This window comes from Antedon mediterranea, chromosome 8 (genome assembly GCF_964355755.1).
Source record: "Antedon mediterranea chromosome 8, ecAntMedi1.1, whole genome shotgun sequence".
Classification (NCBI taxonomy): Eukaryota; Metazoa; Echinodermata; class Crinoidea; order Comatulida; family Antedonidae; genus Antedon; species Antedon mediterranea.
The window spans coordinates 25894876-25912927 of NC_092677.1; the positions used below are offsets into that span (position 1 = coordinate 25894876).

General features: G+C 34.1%; 4 protein-coding genes and 1 long non-coding RNA gene across 6 annotated transcripts; 3 read left to right on the forward strand and 2 right to left on the reverse strand.

The window, feature by feature from the left end:
* Positions 1-86: 86 nt before the first annotated feature.
* LOC140056909 (uncharacterized) lies at positions 87-2568 on the forward strand. The gene is made up of 4 exons (XR_011846840.1): positions 87-424; positions 1146-1247; positions 1519-1628; positions 1905-2568. It is a non-coding gene; the product is annotated as an uncharacterized lncRNA (long non-coding RNA).
* A 1977-nt stretch (positions 2569-4545) lies between these two features.
* LOC140056150 (uncharacterized) lies at positions 4546-6756 on the reverse strand. Of its 2 annotated transcripts, none has more exons than XM_072101429.1 (2): positions 6676-6756; positions 4546-6132 (listed from the first exon to the last, which is right to left on the reverse strand). In XM_072101429.1, the coding sequence occupies exon 2, from the start codon at positions 6123-6125 to the stop codon at positions 4893-4895; it is 1233 nt and encodes a 410-aa protein (XP_071957530.1). In that variant the 5' UTR covers positions 6126-6132; positions 6676-6756; the 3' UTR covers positions 4546-4892. The 2 variants fall into 2 exon arrangements, with proteins under 2 accessions (XP_071957530.1, XP_071957529.1); XM_072101428.1 differs by having other exon boundaries at positions 4547-6132; positions 6645-6739.
* Positions 6757-7015: 259 nt separating this feature from the next.
* LOC140056542 (borealin-like) lies at positions 7016-11151 on the forward strand. The gene is made up of 8 exons (XM_072101945.1): positions 7016-7054; positions 7440-7591; positions 7899-8027; positions 8376-8515; positions 8778-8893; positions 9086-9193; positions 9755-9878; positions 9973-11151. The coding sequence occupies exons 2-8, from the start codon at positions 7450-7452 to the stop codon at positions 10090-10092; spliced, it is 879 nt and encodes a 292-aa protein (XP_071958046.1). The 5' UTR covers positions 7016-7054; positions 7440-7449; the 3' UTR covers positions 10093-11151.
* Positions 11152-11418: 267 nt separating this feature from the next.
* LOC140056268 (transcription and mRNA export factor ENY2-like) lies at positions 11419-13294 on the forward strand. Its single transcript, XM_072101581.1, has 5 exons — positions 11419-11567; positions 11852-11932; positions 12166-12236; positions 12390-12464; positions 12892-13294. Exons 1-5 carry the CDS (start codon positions 11560-11562, stop codon positions 12966-12968), a joined length of 312 nt encoding a protein of 103 aa, XP_071957682.1. The 5' UTR covers positions 11419-11559; the 3' UTR covers positions 12969-13294.
* Positions 13295-13428: 134 nt separating this feature from the next.
* On the reverse strand, positions 13429-16839 carry LOC140056267 (glutathione S-transferase theta-1-like). Its single transcript, XM_072101580.1, has 4 exons — positions 16377-16839; positions 14943-15064; positions 14653-14772; positions 13429-14174 (listed from the first exon to the last, which is right to left on the reverse strand). Exons 1-4 carry the CDS (start codon positions 16536-16538, stop codon positions 13820-13822), a joined length of 759 nt encoding a protein of 252 aa, XP_071957681.1. The 5' UTR covers positions 16539-16839; the 3' UTR covers positions 13429-13819.
* Positions 16840-18052: the final 1213 nt, after the last annotated feature.

Below are 18052 nucleotides of genomic sequence, written 5' to 3' on the forward strand. Positions count from 1 at the left end.
AGTACAAATATCCTGCTTTACCCCAAAGAATTGAGTTTCCTCAAGCAGTCAGCCTTGTATTTAACTTCTTAACTACTCTCTTAAATTCATCGATTGGAAATTTCGATCGTATTTACGTTTGATGATTAAAACCAAACTTTTTAGACTGAATATGGTATTCATGAACGTGAAATACGCTCCAGTTGAAAATAAAGTTTCAACTGATAGAAAGTTTGATTACAACATCCAATCAGCGCCTAATATATTGTGACGTGAAAGCGCGCGGACAACAAAAGTTTGTCTTCCCTCTCCTCGCTTCCCGCCCGCCTGATCTTCAGAGTCAGTGTCTTCATGCTCTTCGATCGTATTTTAGATTCTTTGCCTACAATTTACGAGCTACCGTATTCGTAACATATACCAATTGAATCAATATCTATTTTAGAAGGTTGGTAATCATTTATTTTAAATTGAATCTAAGGCATACGCTACATTGAGGCCTACATTCACACCACCACCACCGCGCACATTTTCTGGCCACAGCACAGATCTAGGCCTAGTTAGTAGGCTAGTTGACGTGACAGCAGCGAGTGTGGTGTACGGTTACGGCTCGAGTTTATTTTTGCCGGTTACCGAGTTAGGCTATAGGCCTAGCTAGTGAGTAGCCTAGGTTAAATTTACTAAATCAAATGTGTTATGCCTTGAATATTATTCTATCTAGGGTAGGCTAGGCCTAGCCTAGTTGAATAGGCATTTCCATTGTATAAACAATTTTAATGAATACTAAAAAAACGTTACTTTGTTGTAATTCTTGATGACGTTCTCTAGGCCTACCCTAGCTAGCCTAGGCTAGTACTAGCCTAGTAGGCTAGGCCTAACTAGTAGGTCTAGCTGGAGAAGAGCTAGGTCTAATAAATAGGGCTAGACTAGGCCTAGTTACTAAGCCTAGGCCCTACTTTAATACTATTTCCTAGACTAGGCCCTAGAGGCCTAGCTAGGCCTATAGCTAGAGCCTCTAGTAGGGCCTAGCCTAGCTAGGCGTCCTACGAATAAATTATGATATAATTAATAATTATAATATTAATAAATAATGACGATAGGCTATACTGTGTATACTGTACAGTACTATAACATTTAGTAGAAACATATTATTTCTATCTATTGCACAGGAAAAATGCTTGACTACACAATGTCAATGATGTTTCGGGCTGCAATCATTCACAATAACAACATGGACATCATCTTGAACGATTTATATTTATTTTTTGATAGTAAGTAATAATAATATGTTGTGTATCTGTATTTAAATCACTGTATTTATACATGTCAATTGTGTATAAATTCGTGTTTTTTAAGCTTTAAAACTGAACAGGGACTGGATTAAAAAATATTTCCAACCTAGAAGAAACTACTCGACATACCGACCTGATGCTAGAAAAAGATTGCCTAATTATTGGTGGCTTGACTGAATCTGAACTAGCCTATTATTTTTACTATTTGTGTTACTATTATTAATGTTTTATAATTTATTTTGTGCACTAGGCCTAATGGTCTTGTTATGCTGATTTATATGAAGCATACTATATGTCTCAATCTTCTACAGAGCATGAACCAAATCAGAAGCTGTGAATTTGTTCATTCAACATATCCATGTAAGCATATTAATTAATACTAATAGTACAGTTTTTATTTTCATTTTAAAAATTACGAATGTCAAAATTTACTTAAATTAGAGAAAAGAGTTTTTATGATACTCTTTTCTGATAATATTGAATAGCAAAACTATTCACCGTTGCTTTTTAAGACCATATTGAAAATAAAAAATTATCAATGATAAAGATAGTACAGTACTACTACTAAAGATGCGTACATTTATCAAATATTTTATGATAAATAACAGTTTGTTATGCTTTTTGTTATTCTTACAGGATGCAACAGATGTTAGAAAATAGTATTCAGGACAAAAATTTGCACAGCCATATTTATTGTCAATTGGATGGTCATCATAACTCAACATGTACTTTCATTCAGACACATTATAGAAGCCATGGTTGGGCTTTTATTTAGGCTGCACTATATTTTCCTGAATGATATTTGTGGACTTTGTAGATGCCCTCCCAAGAATTAGGGTATATCACCAAGGCATATAAGATAGTTTTTGAATTTATAATTATACTACTGAAAGACAAAGACTACAGCAGTGTCTTGACTATTGTAATATACTGTTGTTATGTTCAATAAAATCAAAATGGAATATATATAAGAAACGTATCTTTTTTAAGCATCGTATTTAAACAAAAAAGTCAATCGATTTTGGTTGAAAAAATAATTTTTCCAATCTTCTTAGTTTGAAATTTTTCAATCTTTGAATCGATTGAAAATCTTCAATCGTTATTTCAATCAATCCGATTTGTCCCTACTCACAGTCGGCCAAAAGTTGAAAAATCAACCGTATCGATTGAATATTCAGTCGACCAATTTAAGAGAGTATATGATCAACATGTCCACCTATTTAAGCTTTAATCAAACACTACTCCCAGATACTTATAATTGTTAACAATCTCTGCCTCCTTTCCTTTAAGTAATGTATACTGTCAGACCAATGTTTTCGAAAATCAATTCTTATTTCTTTCGTTTATTTATGTTTATTTCAAGAAAATTGTTGCCATAATCGGTAAATCGAATAATCTCAGAAAGGTACAGAGAATAATCGTATCCAACTATAGCCGAGTCGTCGTATAAAACAAAAATACATAATATATATATCGTCAATGAATCTGTTACCATTTTGTTTCTGTATCTACAATCGTTTCATTTATTTACATTTAACATTAAAAGTAAATGTATCAGGTGATCAGTAGGCCTAAAGAAAACATACATATAATTACGTTAATGAATCTGTTACCATTTTGTTTCTGTATCTACATTCGTTTCATTTATTTACATTTAACATTAAATGTAAATGTATCAGTAATCAGTAAAACAAATAAACATATAATTATGTCAATGAATATGAATTGTGTTTCTGTATCTAATTCGTTTTACACTTAGAATTAAATGTAAATGTATCTGGTGAGGTAAAACAAACAAAAAACATATAATTATGTCAATGAATCTTCAATTATGTTCGTCTACCGATACCAGGTTCAAATCCATGATGTTGAGATTTATCCCTTGCAAATAAAAAATATGATTTATCTACCTATCTACTTAGTATTTAAGATTTTCTAATTTCGAATCCGATTGTACTAAAATTTAATGTGTTGAAATCAAGAGAGGCATAACATAGTATTTAATATGTTTTAATTTTGATTATACTATAGTGTTTAGGTTAGTTTTTATATATAGTATTTAGTAAGTAAGTTATACATAGGCCTAGTTAATATAGTAATATTGTTACAAAATCTTGGCATTGCGTAACACAGTGCCTAATACAGTAATAACATGCCTTATTAAAAAGTGCATGCTTGCTAGTTTTTGATGTTCTGTATTGTTTCTTGTACAGTAGTTTGTACTGTATGTTACATAACAGAACAATTGTATTGTCTTCCCATTCAATAGACACCCTTCTATACATAAAACATAATACACACCACACCCCTACCATAATAATGGTATAGTCCATATAAGTCGAGGTGGCCGAAAACGGCACCTGATCCTGATTATAATTTATTATGTAATTATATTATATTTCTTAATTATTATCAGCTGATAGAGAATCTACGACAAATTATGTTTCATTGATATTGTATCTCTAGGCCTAAGTATAGGGCTCATACAACATGGTAGCCAGCGGCGAAAACATCGTTTACCGCGCGTGTAGCCTCCGTAAAATTAACAAGGGCGCCCTCAATTCTCGTACGAACAGAGCCTAGCTCAGCGATACGACAAAGTGACAAAGGCAACAAAAAAGTAATGTTTTAAGGCATCTAGGCCTATTATGTTTAGCAGTCACAATAATATTATTTATGATTTACCTACCTTTATACTTTAAAACCTGAAGAAGACGAACACATTAACCAAAAAACTTGAAACGATTTCCTTTCTATTCTTAAAAAGTACTGAAATATTTGATGTAAACAAAAAACTTCCACTGTATCAAATCACGCGCTTGGAAAAGCCAATATAGGTTCGGAATTTATTTCTCGAGCGTTATTTGGAAGTAATTCGGTCAAATTGCGATATCCTTCCGCACAATACAACAAAAACCAATTGGGTATCTTTCTCAGTCGTGGAACTATTTTCTATCGCGATGTTAGAATCACTGATGAACAGCGCCCCCAAACGGTTGTGAGATTATCTATCTAGGAGAGAGGGGCCTAGGCCTAGCTAGTATATTGGAACATCAAAGTAGACTAATACAATAACTATCTTTAGTTAGGGTTAAGTTAGTTGAATCGATACATCCTATTCTACACACTTACCAATTTATTACCACCAATAGGTAAACTAGTATTGTCCAGAACCAAATACACATGGCATGGTGGCAGGGGAATTACCTACCTCGGCGATTCCATTTTACAGTGGGGGTCATGTCAAAATCAAAATTCCTTGTTCACTTTCTCCAGAGGGCGCCAAACACAAAATTAACTTCATCAAGGTGGAAATTTAAAAACAATTGTACATTCATTTATTACTCGTTTTTAGCATTATTGATACCTAATTTACAAAAGGCAACGATTATACAGTACTTTAAAACGTGATAGTAAGTTTATTCAATGTACGGTATATTATAAACAATAAATGTGTAGGATGGATAGCTATTCAGTTATATTGTCAATGTAATTTGGAGGTAAAGGTACTGAAATTAAAATACTGATGTTGGAAATGGTGACAAATATCACTTTTTAAGACTTTACAATTCATTTAGTTCTTTTAATTACTTTATTAAATTTATAATAGTTAATAAACAAACTTTAATTTTTATTTAATTCTGTATTACTTTCATCGTCCTCATCATCATCATCCTCCTCATCACTATCAGTATCAGATTCATCCTCTGTTTCATCATCATCATCATCATCACTATCCTCATCACTACTTTCTTCTTCACTACTGCTCCCCCATAATTGTCGTTCTCTCTCTTTTCTTAACTCTTCATCTATTAGCGGTTTAAACTCAATGGCTTCTTTGTTTTCTGGTTCATAAATCAAAATCATTTGACAAAGTTTCTGAGCGTTTTCGTAATCTTTTTCCATCACTGTCTCGAGAAATTCACCGAGCAATTCAATTGGTGCTTTTTTCTCTTCCTCGTCGACTTCATCACCGCTATCGTCACTGTCAGCATCCTCGTTCGATGCTTTTTGTGTTACGATTGTTTTAGGCTTGAAATCTTGTGAATCAACCTCATTTTTACTATGACTTACATAATAGCCATTGCTAACACTTTTCATTTGTTTAATGGAGTTTGTTTTGACGTCAATCTTATCATTCTCGTTTAAATTTAATGTTGTACGTCCTGTGCCATCTATTTGAGGATCTACGTGCTCAGTGGAAGAGTTACTACGATGACTTACATAATAGTCATCTGTTACAGTCACTGCTTGTTTAGCACTTTCAAGTTTAATCCCGTGAACTCCTGTTTCAAGAGAGTTTAAAGTTGACTTATCTTCAGCAACTGTTAACGTTGGAGTAGTACTACAAACAAACGATTCAAATTCTTCGTTGTCTGGCATTCCATGTTTCGTTTCAAGCGAGTTTAAAGTTGATTTGTTATCCGTAATCGAGGTTTTATTTAGAGTTGGAGTCGTACTACGAACAAAAGATTCAAGTTCTTCATTGTTTGGCATTCCATATTTTTCAAAGTCCCTTTTTACAGATGGTAAGACAACTTTTTTATGGGACGACGAGGAAGACACTTTGTTATCACTGACTTTATTAGAATTATTTGTATCTTCTCTTTTTGATTGTGAACTTGGTGGTGTATCTTTTACTGTATCAGACTTGGTATGATGATTATTTGTCTTGTTAGGCCCAGTTCTAAGGCCTACTACTTCAGCCTCATTTGGTAAGATTTCTAAAGTACTTCCACTGCGTTGCAGAAGCTTAGGTGTTGTTGATCTTCTTCCGGATGAGGTTGGTCGTTCAAAGATGGTAGGTTTTGACGGTCCTGTACCCAACACAGTTATGGAGTTTGCGGTATGATCCATTAGTTACCTGCGCATGAGAATTTTATAAATTTAATTGTAAAAATTATTGTTATAAAAAATCTCACTTTTCTTTAATTATTAATAATATAATAATGATAAAGAGATAGGCCTAGGTAGATAAGGTTTTTCATATATTTTATTTATTATTTATTTTATTCAAAACATGAGGCAACGGTGACTGAAGACAATTTCTATTTATTGGCTATTATTATTAATTATTAGCTAGGCCTAGGCCTAGCCTAGTTTGGTACTGTAGTTAGGAAGCTCGCCCTCTTTCTACAAAAAACATTTGGCCCTAGCCTAGTTAGATAGAGGCTAGCCTAGTACTCTACTACTACTACACTACCTAGGCCAGCGCGTAGTAGACTAGAGTAGTAGGCCAAGCATGATATTATATTACTAAGATCAGAGTAGAAAGAAGAGACAGCAGAACAGAGAGGCCTACTCTCATACTCTGCTGGCTAGCTAGCCAGGGAAGCTAAATAATTTATTCACACAGAAATTATACAGATCAATTACCACTTGTTCATGATAATAACGTCAAACCTACTTTCTTTTCTATATACAATTTCGTTTTCGTTAAAAACTTAAAAGTATAATGTCGCTTAGAAACTCCTAACCGGAAATACAAAATCTAAAGTTTAACCTTTCAAAATTGTAATCAAATGCTAATTACTCCAATAAATATCTTTAGAATTTTCTGATTTTAGAAATCAATTACTAATGGTAAATTAAATTATTACTATCAATATAAATTAACTGTTTTGTTAGAATAATATAAATAAACATAAAATTCAAAATAAATATTTTGACCTAGGATTAGAAAGGTCCATACTACAAAGTCGCTGATTGGTCAATTGAACATGCGTTCAAATTTATACAGCGGGTTTTATAAATGAAAATAGTGTACACAAGTAAAATTCTCAAAAGTAAGACAATATATGCCTAGTTTATGGCGTTTTTTGATGATTAAAATATGTAAATTAAGATTCAGTTTAATATAGGGTTTAATACAGCAATATATTGATGTCTGATTTGCTAGTTTTAGGGCTAAATAATGTAAAATAAATGTCTTGTTAGGCCTGTCAGTGTCTGTCTGTGTGTGTGTGCGGATTCCTGTCTGTGACGTGCAAAGGCAGTGAGTGTCTGCACGTGCAAACTCGAAACTCGTTCGTCTACGTCGTAAAGTGTGTGTAGCGTAGACCTGGCTTTTTTGTGTATCATTTTAGGCTTTGATATCAATTAAACTTTCGTACTACTAGTCTAGGTTAATAGTATTGTTTGTTAATAAAGGTTTAACTTTTATTTTTTAAGGAAAAATAAGATGCCTCCAAGAAAACGTCGAACAAAACTGACAACCCGACCAAAACCAAAACTTCCCCAGGGACAGGGCCAAGATGATGTTCTCGACACAAATGAACGAAAAAACAAATTGGAATTACTGCTTCGGGATTTCGACTTAGAAGGTAATTATGAAGCAAAAAAAAAAGTCATAAAAAATGTATAATTTAAAGAAAATAAATGTAAACTGGAAGACAATAATACCGGCTACAGCATTCTGGTGTAATACTAATGTAACTGTCCTATTTATAAGCAAAACCGTTATTTTGTTTCTTTCAGTGAAAGTGAATTGACTTTAGTGATATTAAACTATAACATTATTAATTTTATACATACTTTTATTTTTCATATTTTGGGGCACAATACTGTACGTCTTTAACTAGTACAGTATATGCAGGGAGTTGTTGGTATATGTATATTTTTGTCATTTAGTGAATAACAGACTAGAACAAATGGAGAGAGAAGCTCACAAGATGAGATCAATGATTAACACATTATTTCGTCTCGAGATGTGTAAGATGAATAAAGATATTCTACGTATGACACGGAAAGAATTTCTTGGTATGTGACTACAATAATTGTTTATGTAATAATGATATTTTATATATTAAAAAAAAATTACTTATATAGCGTTGAAATAATATGCAAGAGCAGGCCTATATCATAGATGTGTTATAATAGATCTATCTACACTATATCAAACTTTATGTGAGCAAAAAAATGGGATGTACCCATATATAGACATGATGTCATATCACTACCATATTTGGGCACATCACTCTACCATACTTGGGCACATCACACTTTATTTTGTCAAAGTAGTTTGATAGTGTAGACAAAGCTTTATATAGATCTGTAGGTACATTTGATTGCTAGTTAATAATATTTTTTTTTGTTTTTTTTTTAAAGCTAAAGGAGGGAGTGTTAATGACGCTGCTCTGCAAGAGGTTTCTCAATATGTCGATAGTTTATCAGAACACATCGTCAAACCTTTGCAAACTTCGGCAAATTCAGACCAAGACGGAACAGCGGCAGTGACAGCTAAAAAGGTAGTGATGTGTATTGTAGTAGTAAATCTAAATACAATACAGTTTGTAGTACAGTCAACTCTCCCAATATCAAGACACCTTCGGGCTGACCTAATATGTCTGGTTTTCTGGAAAGTCTGGTATTCGGAATATGTTTTGGGCTTCAAGAAAAGTCTGATATTGGGAGAGTTAACTGTACTGTTTTAAGAACTAAAGTAGAAGTCTACATTTAAATTAAAGCAATGTATTTACTTTTTATGATAAAATAAAACATTTTTTACAGAAAACAAAACAAAAGAAGGCAAAAACAAGTAAAAAGAAATTAAAAACATCACCTCAAACAGAAGAGAATGAGAACATGATGCCTCCACCATCTCAATCGCTGCGTCGATCTACAAGGTAGAGTGCTTTTTTATATCTGTTGTCAATTGGGTTAATAGTGTCTCTTTCCTTTGTAACATAACACTAAAGCTCTATGCAAAAAAAAATGTGATGTGCCCATATATGGACTGGGATGTCATATCACTACCATATTTGGGCAAATCACAATTGTTATGACTAATTTATTTACGATTCAATTTTTTTTTATAGGAAACAACCAAGTACATTGATGACACCAGCACAACAGACACAACGTAACCGTGGCTCGTCAAATACGGGTTGGAATACACCTGCAGTGACTCCTAAGTTTGATCCAAGGTAAGAAATCCAGATTAAAATACCTAACCTAATCAATCAAGAATGGGAACTCTATTGACATCTTCAAACAGTTGCTTACTAAAATCCATCTCTTTAACATTGCATTATGATATTACACAATTTCTATCTAGTTCGAGCCTGTGGTCGTAGCGCTTTAGAGTTAACTACCGCTAACGTGATTGATTGTATAAGAAAATAAAATGGTACTGTTCAATCAATATGCTGTTAGAAGAGTTAGGGGAGGGGGATATCAACATTACTGGTTGATTGAAAAAAATGTACCAACAGTAATTACAGCTATCCAGTTTCTTAGATGGGCGCTCTGTAGTGTTAGGGTTGAAGAACATACTTACTATGGATATGGTTAATGTAGTAAACTCCTAATTGATCATCATATCCTTGCTCCCATCCTATAAGGACAATTATTAAATGGAGGGGGAGGTGGGTGATGTAGGCCCTATGGCATGTCCAAGTCCTATGCCAAAAAAAAAAGGATATACTTTAAATAAATCAATGTTATTTTTTAAACTATTGTTTTGTTTTGAACAATTTTTAATTCAGATTGCCGGTGACACCTGGAGCGAGGAGAGCCCGTAAAGGTGAAAGGTTAATGTCAATGACAGGTAGTCCCGTAATACCAGCAGCACCTGCTCCTAGGACAATATCGCAGGATTTGAAAGACAATGTAAGTATTTTGACAGCTTCCAACAAGTTGGTATAGGTTCGTTCCTATCCTTTTACCGATCACCTTTAAATGTTGTTGATTTTTCTTTTTGCAGATAATCGCTGTCAACAATACAATCCAACACATTGACTTAGACGACCAAGTGGCCAGACGCAATATCAAACTGTTACAGGACAGTTTAGCTAAGATACTACATACACTTCCGGTCAAATAAAATATTTCTGTTCATCGTTATCATTTTTTAATTCTTTTTTTTGTGTAAAAAGTTACAAAACCATATGAACTATTAGGTCTAGCTACCTACATCAAAATAAGTTTCCAACTCATATAAAGCTCTGTCTACACTATCAAACTAGTGTGATGTGTCCAAATATGGTGGTGATATGACATTATCATGTCCATATATGGGCACATCACATAAAGTTTGATAGTGTAGACAAGGCTTTAGACAATTGTTGAAGGAAACAACATGTGGCCTGACATTATACTATACATGATTTTAACATTAATGTTTTCTGATCAGATCAACTTTGTGAGCATGATAATGTCCTGGCTTCTGATTGGCTAGTGAACATGTTTGCCTTGTATAAGTTGCTGAATAATCGTAATGGACCTTGTATTATAGCCTATCATTTTGATAGGAAACTCAAGTTTTAAGCTCTGTCTACACTATTAAAATTTATGTGAAAAAAAAATGAGATGTGCCCATATGGACAAGATGATGTCATATCACTACTATATTTGGGCATATCACTACCATATGGGCACATCACACTTTTTTTGTCAAACTGGTTTGATAGTGTAGACAGAGCTTAAGATTATACTTCCATTAATAAGTGGGTGGGTAATGTGTGTTTATGGCACATAAACTTTGTAAAATATTTTTGAGTCCTTTGAAAGTAGAATTCGTATTAAAATAGTTTTTATTGTTACATTGTATATATTATTTTATATCTTTAAGTCGTTTTTGTTCTTCAAATAAAAATGAAAACTAAATATTTAATAAAATTGATAAATAATTCAGCACTATAAGAGAGACAGTTTGTCTGTTAGACAAATGTTTACAAGCATTTACATCCATACAGGTGTCAAAATACTAATTAATTTAACCAGAATTTTATTGGGACTGTAGCTTCATTTGAACCGCCCTCTGGGGGTGGGTATTTACACATTTTTGTTCATATGTTTCCAGTGCTATTTACATTTATAATCCTTATTGTCACCTTTCGTTCAAATAAATATACCATCTGAAGAATGAGTCTTTGTCCGACTATTTGTGTACAGCACAGTATTTGTATATTGTTACTACAGCAACAAAAATATTGCTAACAGACGACAGTCCTTTTAAAATTAGTTACAGTGGTGGATATAATATTATAGATAGCCAATTTTTGTATTCTTAAAAATATGATTTTGTCTTCACCCTGTTTTTGAATTAAAATACTGTAATTGTAAAATGATGATGGTGGGGGGAGGGGAGTTTTTCTGTTTTTTTAAATCAAAACTAGTGAGGGCGTTTTCTCGCCAGAGGAGGAGAGAGAGAGACTTTGCATGCAGGCGATCCGGCCGATCGTCGCTCAACAACAACAAAACCCCCACCACCGCGGCGCGAGGACAAAAAAACATTCGAGATTGAAACCCACCAAAAGCAAACAATTATAGAAAAGCAGAAAAAGAAACTATGGCTGAGTATGTTTTTTATGATTCAAATTATCTTAGAATCACGTTTTTTAGCCAAGTACAACCTTATAAGTTACTGTTTGTCTTCAATGAAGCTAGGCCTAGACATGCTCTTCTTGCAATAATATTTATATCGCGGGCAAAATAGTCGGTTACTCGGTATACGAATTCCGAATCATTAAATCTATGTAGGCCTAGTCAGGATTTTTAAGGGACGATAACTCGTTTATTTTAACATATCAATGACGCAAATTGCTTGCCTTTGAATTGGGCATATCTTTCCTATTTTTTAGATTAAGTGACAGAAAACATCATGATGCTAAAATGAGAGCAACAATTCATCAGAAAATGGTAGAAACCGGTGAAAAAGAAAGGTAAACCATTTCACAGATTTACTTTTTAAAATCATTCAACCATGTTAATTTTCACCTAGTAACAACTATGTTACTCTAAGAAGTTTCAACTTCATAACATTTTTCACCCAACCATACGTACCATATTATTTTAACTTTGTTTTCCTCCTACCTTCTTTATTAGACATGTCACTAACACCCCAGAAATTGTGTGGATTCTACAATTTCAATATTTTAACTTAAATTACTTTCAGGTTAAAAGAACTTTTACGGGCAAAGCTAATAGAATGTGGGTGGCGAGACCAACTTAAAGCTTATTGTAAAGGTACATTTTTATAAAATTGTTGAAATACATTTTCTTAAAATAAAAATTGATCTTTATTATAATTTATTTATAATTGATTATTATTTTTTTTTATTCAATAAATCGGATAATTTCTGATATAACAATAATGCTAAAAAAAATTTATATTTGCAGAGGTTGTGAGAACAAAAGGACTAGAACATGTAACAGTGGATGATTTAGTTGCAGAAATTACACCAAAAGGAAGAGGTGAGTTTGAAATCATTTTAAATATGATATTTATTGAAAATATGAATCTTTCTAAATCTTCCCATACAAGTTTGTTAGTAGTGGAGTTGTGGCTTGGTGGTTATGATGCTTGGCTACCAATCAAAGGGTTAAAGTCCTGTCAGTGTCAGCATTTTTTCTAATGACAACCCCACTTCCAAAGACTTGTAATAAGTCTTTGTTTATGTAGAGCATCTTGTGCATATATTTGTCTTGTGTATTGCCACCTTTAAGAAGGATAGTGACTGAATTCGCTTATGGTTATCCTTGGCAATTTGCCTAAATATTGAAACAAAACAAGATGATTCTTCTTAGAAGGCCGACACCTTTTTTATTTTGTCAAATTAATAAAAGAAACACATTTTAATTTTTACTAATTGTTGATTTTAATTGTTTTTTTTTTGTACAGAACTCGTTCCAGATGAAGTAAAGAAAGAGTTGCTACAAAGAATAAGAGCGTTTCTTGCGGACCAGGCAACTGTTTGATGAACCAATCAAATGCAAGCGACTGTTTCATGAACCAATCAAAGCAATGCTATTCCATCAAAGGAACTTGTAAATATGAAAACAATAATATAGGAGTAATATTTCTCCTTTTTGGGAAATTTGTATATCAGGAATAGATCACTCTCTGATCTAAATTTAATGTATTATCAAAACATGGAGACTTTGTGTGGATAATTTACACCACACATTAAAGGGTGTCTGTATGCCCAGATGACGATATTGTACATGGAAAGATGAAACAAACGTTGTTGTCTCCTTGAAGTTGAGACAACAATGTTGTCTCAGCCTAGAAGTGCTCCATAATAAAAAGATGGTGCGATAAGATTGTTTATTCGTTTATTAAATATCAGTTTTTATAATGAAATACAAGTGTACAATAATTTATTTTCCTATTATAAATTCTATTTTTAAACTAAAATTCTATTATCATCATCAACATACTGGGTTTGGTTTATCCTGTTTAGATGCGTTGTCATGACGTCACTCATCGTTGACCTCGCACCTTAGATGCTCACATAATATAAATGCCCATAAAATGTTCTAAAGAAACTACTTAAATAAAGTCAAATATTAAGCATCGTGAAAAGAAATATAAGCCTGTGGGCTTGCTTTCGACGCTTGTATTGTATACTACAAACCAGGAAAACTAACTAACTAACAGGACACTGAGCTCGGCTTGCCACGATAGGAACTTGTAACAACTAACAGTGTCCTTTGATCTTATGTCTGGCTACGACAAATACCGCAGTACTACCCGGAGCGGTGTTAAATCGCGAAATGATCATGTGGCAGCCACAGATAAACCCTTTGATCTCCGGAGGTCAGCATTTCTAATCAAGTGCTTCTTTAAGTTCATTAACATAATCTGTGTGCGTTTTATGAACATCTTCCCAGAATTCAACAACCTGCTCAATCAATTTCAACCATTTGAAAACTTTAGGCCACATCCTAAATGAAAACCCGACCCACTCTGCCTGAATTAACGTGGTCGCTACTACGATGTCCGCCATGGTAACTTGCCCGCCACATAAATACACATTGTCTTTTAAATATAGTTTCTCTAACATTTCTAAGTTGGTGATTAGTTGTTCTGTTCCAGACTTTACAAGGACTTCAGTTGCTGCTCTTGATGTGAGACTATACTTCTTAAGCGATTGTGGATAAGCACATCTATAGCCTACAATTCTTTTGATAAGAAAAAAACAAGTTAATTTAGTTGGAGCCGCAGTCGTCTTAATTAATCTCTGTCATATAGTCATAATTATTGTAATCGTCGCCATACCGTTGTCGTCATCGTCACAATACCGTTGTCGTCATCGTCACCATACCGTTGTCGTCATCGTCACCATACCGTTGTCGTTATCGTCACCATACCGTTGTCGTCATCGTCACCATACCGTTGTCGTCATCGTCACCAAACCGATGACGTCATCATCGATGACGTCATCATCGATGACATCGTCACCCTTCAGTAAATTATATCGTTATCATTGTCATCAAACCATGACAACCATTTTTGTAACTAGTTTCGTCAATCGTCAACTTTGCCGTTCTCATCGTCGAGCTTTCGAAATAGCGACGCGGGTTACGTCAACGCCAAATCGCGTCGCCTGTTTCTAAAGCTCTCTTTAGCATCCTCCGACGTCTACATTAGTGAAGTTACCTGTGAAGTTCTGACGATGCCCATGCTATGATGGACTCCACTTGCATCCTCTGCGATAACGTTGAACCGTAACTGGCATAGTTAGTGTAACGTGAAGACAGATATCTTAAAATCGCTTGTCTACAAGCAAAATAAATTCGTACAATCAATATAATGTAATCAATTAAATAAAATGTGGTATAATTATGTAGGATTAAATTTGCCTGATAGCGAGGTTTTTTGAATAGGAGGCCTACTTTGGAAATGAGGCGAATCGTAATAATTTGTACGCAATTTGTATGCCTACTTACCCCTCAAATACTACGATGTCCCCATCAACGATTGTTGGCACCGATTCGTGAGGATTCCGTTCGGCTAATTCACGGTTGCCTTGCTTGTAATCAACATCGATGAGGTTGTATGGTATCTTATTCTATATCAAGAAAACATATTTCGTTTGGTTATGAATAAGTTACGCTGAGAGTTACCGAAATTACATTCCGGCACGCGATATTTCTTTTCGTACAAAAGTTGGGGACCCCGCATGAAACGTCACAAAATAAACATGAATATTCATTAGTCATATCATGTGTGACGTAAGAATGAATTAGAACTTTGTGAGAAAACAAACAATCTAATTAATCCTATTGTGTGCTCTATTTAAACATTAATTACACCTTGTCTATTCATCCTGCCGCCGTAGGCAGGGGAACGTGTGTACCCAGTTTGGTATGTTTTGTTTTCATTCAATAGTCTTGTTATGTGCCCTTGTTTTGTTTAAACATGAATCGGCCTTTATTTAAGTACGATTGTTGTATGCCAATTGAACAATAACGTAACCAAGAATGCAACTATCTCTAGAGGCCTAACGCTAGAATACAGTATAGGCCCACCGTTGTGAAATGATGAATATAAGACATTGTAGGCCTAAAATTGTGAATATAAATGGGAGAATAACCAGCGACTTGCAGCCTACTGGGCTGAATTGCGCACAGGTGCTAGAACAAAAAAAAATGCATGCGTTTAAAACGACTGGAATTAATCTGACAAATTAACCTAAAAAGCAAAGATATGAAGGGGTGTACCCTTTACAGATTACATATTCATAAGGTTAATGAGTGCGCTCTGATAAAAGTCCCATTTTATGTTTTATTATCTTTCTAAATTTTGTGAGTTAAACGATATCAACCAATTGTTGTTGATCAGTCTTTTTTATCACAGAACACAATCTGGAACTAAACAAAAAAAACTAAATTAAAAAAAAAATTGTACCTTTAGTAAAATTAGTATTATTTTATTTCAGGACCCCAACGGAAATAAACCAGTGAAATTGGTTTTATTGGACTATCCTGGTCAAAATCAATTTTAATACTTTTACATTTTTATGACACTTATTTTATTCTTATTTTACCCTTACTTTTCTGGTTTACCTTTATCACTTTTTAAATGTATTTTTTAGTTTTTTACTCTTTTAACACTTGTCACACGGATTTTACCTTTTTTACTCTATTATTAATATTATTATTAGCATTTTTATACTTTTCAATTTTGAATTGTAAGCCTATATAATAATGTCTTGTATTTTTTTTTTTAATTTTTGATTTTGATTAAATAAATAAATGAATAAAAACCTATGCTTATTCGAAAAACTCGGAGACGACACGTCTACTTAAACACCTCAACAACATAGCGAAAAGTGTAACAGTAGTATAGCGTAGGAAAGTGATTGATGTTATTTTACGTACCTGCGCTAAGTAGATCCACACAGCCCGACAAGGGGGAGATAACCGAACAACATACACATTAATGGGTTCCTGTGGTACACCATTCAGCAAGCAAGAACTCTGTCTTCTGTCCAGAAGTCCACCGGATGGTACTGTCAACATCGAACTCCGTCGGAAATTCATCGTGTAACTCTGGAAGTATCCTAATTATCTCTGATTATGATAACGAAAATCCTGACTGTCTATTTAGAATATAAACACATGTTTGTGTGCAAAGAGTGGTGTGTATAGTAAACGTCAAATTGTCTTTTTAAGATTGAAGACTCGACTGAGACTAAATTCGGAAAAATTAACAATGTACGTCTTTTACTGCCAAGTATAATAAACCAACCTTTGTCAATAACGGTTCTTGGTTTCGACTATTAAACTTAACATATATGACTTGCTTATTCACAATACTAAATAAGAACTAAATTCCCCATGGGAACTATAAGACGCCGCTGCACGTTGTGTGTCGGTTGATCTTTTCCTAACAATAACCCAGATTACATAGACGAATAATACTCTTTACTGTCTTGTATACTCAGTAGCTGGCGCACTTTAAATAAGTTATATTTAGACAGTAGTATTAAAACGATGCTTTCAGATTTACAAATATTACGGTTCAACAAAACATGAATGAACTAATAAAACCTTCCATGCGGTAAATGTTGATTGTGTCCACACGTACTACTATTTATATATCTAATAAGAATAGTTCAATACCTGTGCGCGCGGTCACCGCTAATTTCAGGAAAACGTCAAACTAATCTTCCTAGTCAGTTTAATAATTTCAATTCCCTTGTCTGATTTATATAGCTTTAATTAACGCATAATAATAAAGTTGTTCAAACATATTTGATAATTAAATATTATAACTTTCCTATTATTATAGCAATGCAGACATTTTGATTTCTTTATAGCTTTAATTTGCGCACAAAGTTGTTCACATTTTATAATTAAAATATCTTAATTACCTTACTGATAACAATATGTGGTTATGAAGTAATAATGTAGCTCAGGTTAAGCTTGGTTCCCACTAGAACGTAACGCAAGGACGTAAACGCAACGCAAGCGGTTTAACCAATGACAAGGGAAGTTATAGACAGTTAGCAATCACAAGCGAATAAGCCATCGCTTGTGATTGGTCAATTCACTTGCGTTGCGTTACGTCTTGCGTTGCGTCGCTAGTGGAAACCACGCTGTAAAGCTTGGTTCCCACTAGAACGTAACGCAAGGACGTAAACGCAACGCAAGCGTTTTAACCAATGACAAGCGAAGTTATAGACAGTTAGCAATCACAAGCGAATAAGCCATCGCTTGTGATTGGTCAATTCACTTGCGTTGCGTTACGTCCTTGCGTTGCGTCGCTAGTGGGAACCACGCTTACAGCGTGGTTCCCACTAGAGACACAACGCTAGGACGTACGCGCAACGCAAGCGAGTTGACCAATCACAAGCCACTGTTTGAATAATCCATCGCATGTGATTGGTCAACTCACTTACGTTGCGTTACGTTCTTGCGTTGCGTCTCTTGTGGGAACCAAGCTTTATAATCACAAGCGATGGATTATTCGAACAGTCGCGTGTGATTGATGAACTCGCTTGCGTTGCGTCTACGTTCTTGAGTTGCGTCGCTAGTACGTGGAAACCACGCTA

What these genes read in the sequence shown, in the direction of transcription:
- LOC140056542 (XM_072101945.1), top strand. Translation starts at nt 7,450, where the DNA reads ATGCCTCCAAGAAAACGTCGAACAAAACTGACAACCCGACCAAAACCA. An exon ending in GACACGGAAAGAATTTCTTG is followed by an intron (nt 8,028 to 8,375) that starts GTATGTGACTAC and finishes TTTTTTTTAAAG; the next exon opens with CTAAAGGAGGGAGTGTTAAT. An exon ending in ACTCCTAAGTTTGATCCAAG is followed by an intron (nt 9,194 to 9,754) that starts GTAAGAAATCCA and finishes TTTTTAATTCAG; the next exon opens with ATTGCCGGTGACACCTGGAG.
- LOC140056268 (XM_072101581.1), top strand. An exon ending in GAAACCGGTGAAAAAGAAAG is followed by an intron (nt 11,933 to 12,165) that starts GTAAACCATTTC and finishes AATTACTTTCAG; the next exon opens with GTTAAAAGAACTTTTACGGG. An exon ending in AATTACACCAAAAGGAAGAG is followed by an intron (nt 12,465 to 12,891) that starts GTGAGTTTGAAA and finishes TTTTTTGTACAG; the next exon opens with AACTCGTTCCAGATGAAGTA.
- LOC140056267 (XM_072101580.1), bottom strand. Translation starts at nt 16,538, where the DNA reads ATGAATTTCCGACGGAGTTCGATGTTGACAGTACCATCCGGTGGACTT. An exon ending in TGTGGATCTACTTAGCGCAG is followed by an intron (nt 15,065 to 16,376) that starts GTACGTAAAATA and finishes TTCTTGATATAG; the next exon opens with AATAAGATACCATACAACCT. An exon ending in GCATCGTCAGAACTTCACAG is followed by an intron (nt 14,175 to 14,652) that starts GTAACTTCACTA and finishes TCTTATCAAAAG; the next exon opens with AATTGTAGGCTATAGATGTG.
- LOC140056150 (XM_072101429.1), bottom strand. Translation starts at nt 6,125, where the DNA reads ATGGATCATACCGCAAACTCCATAACTGTGTTGGGTACAGGACCGTCA.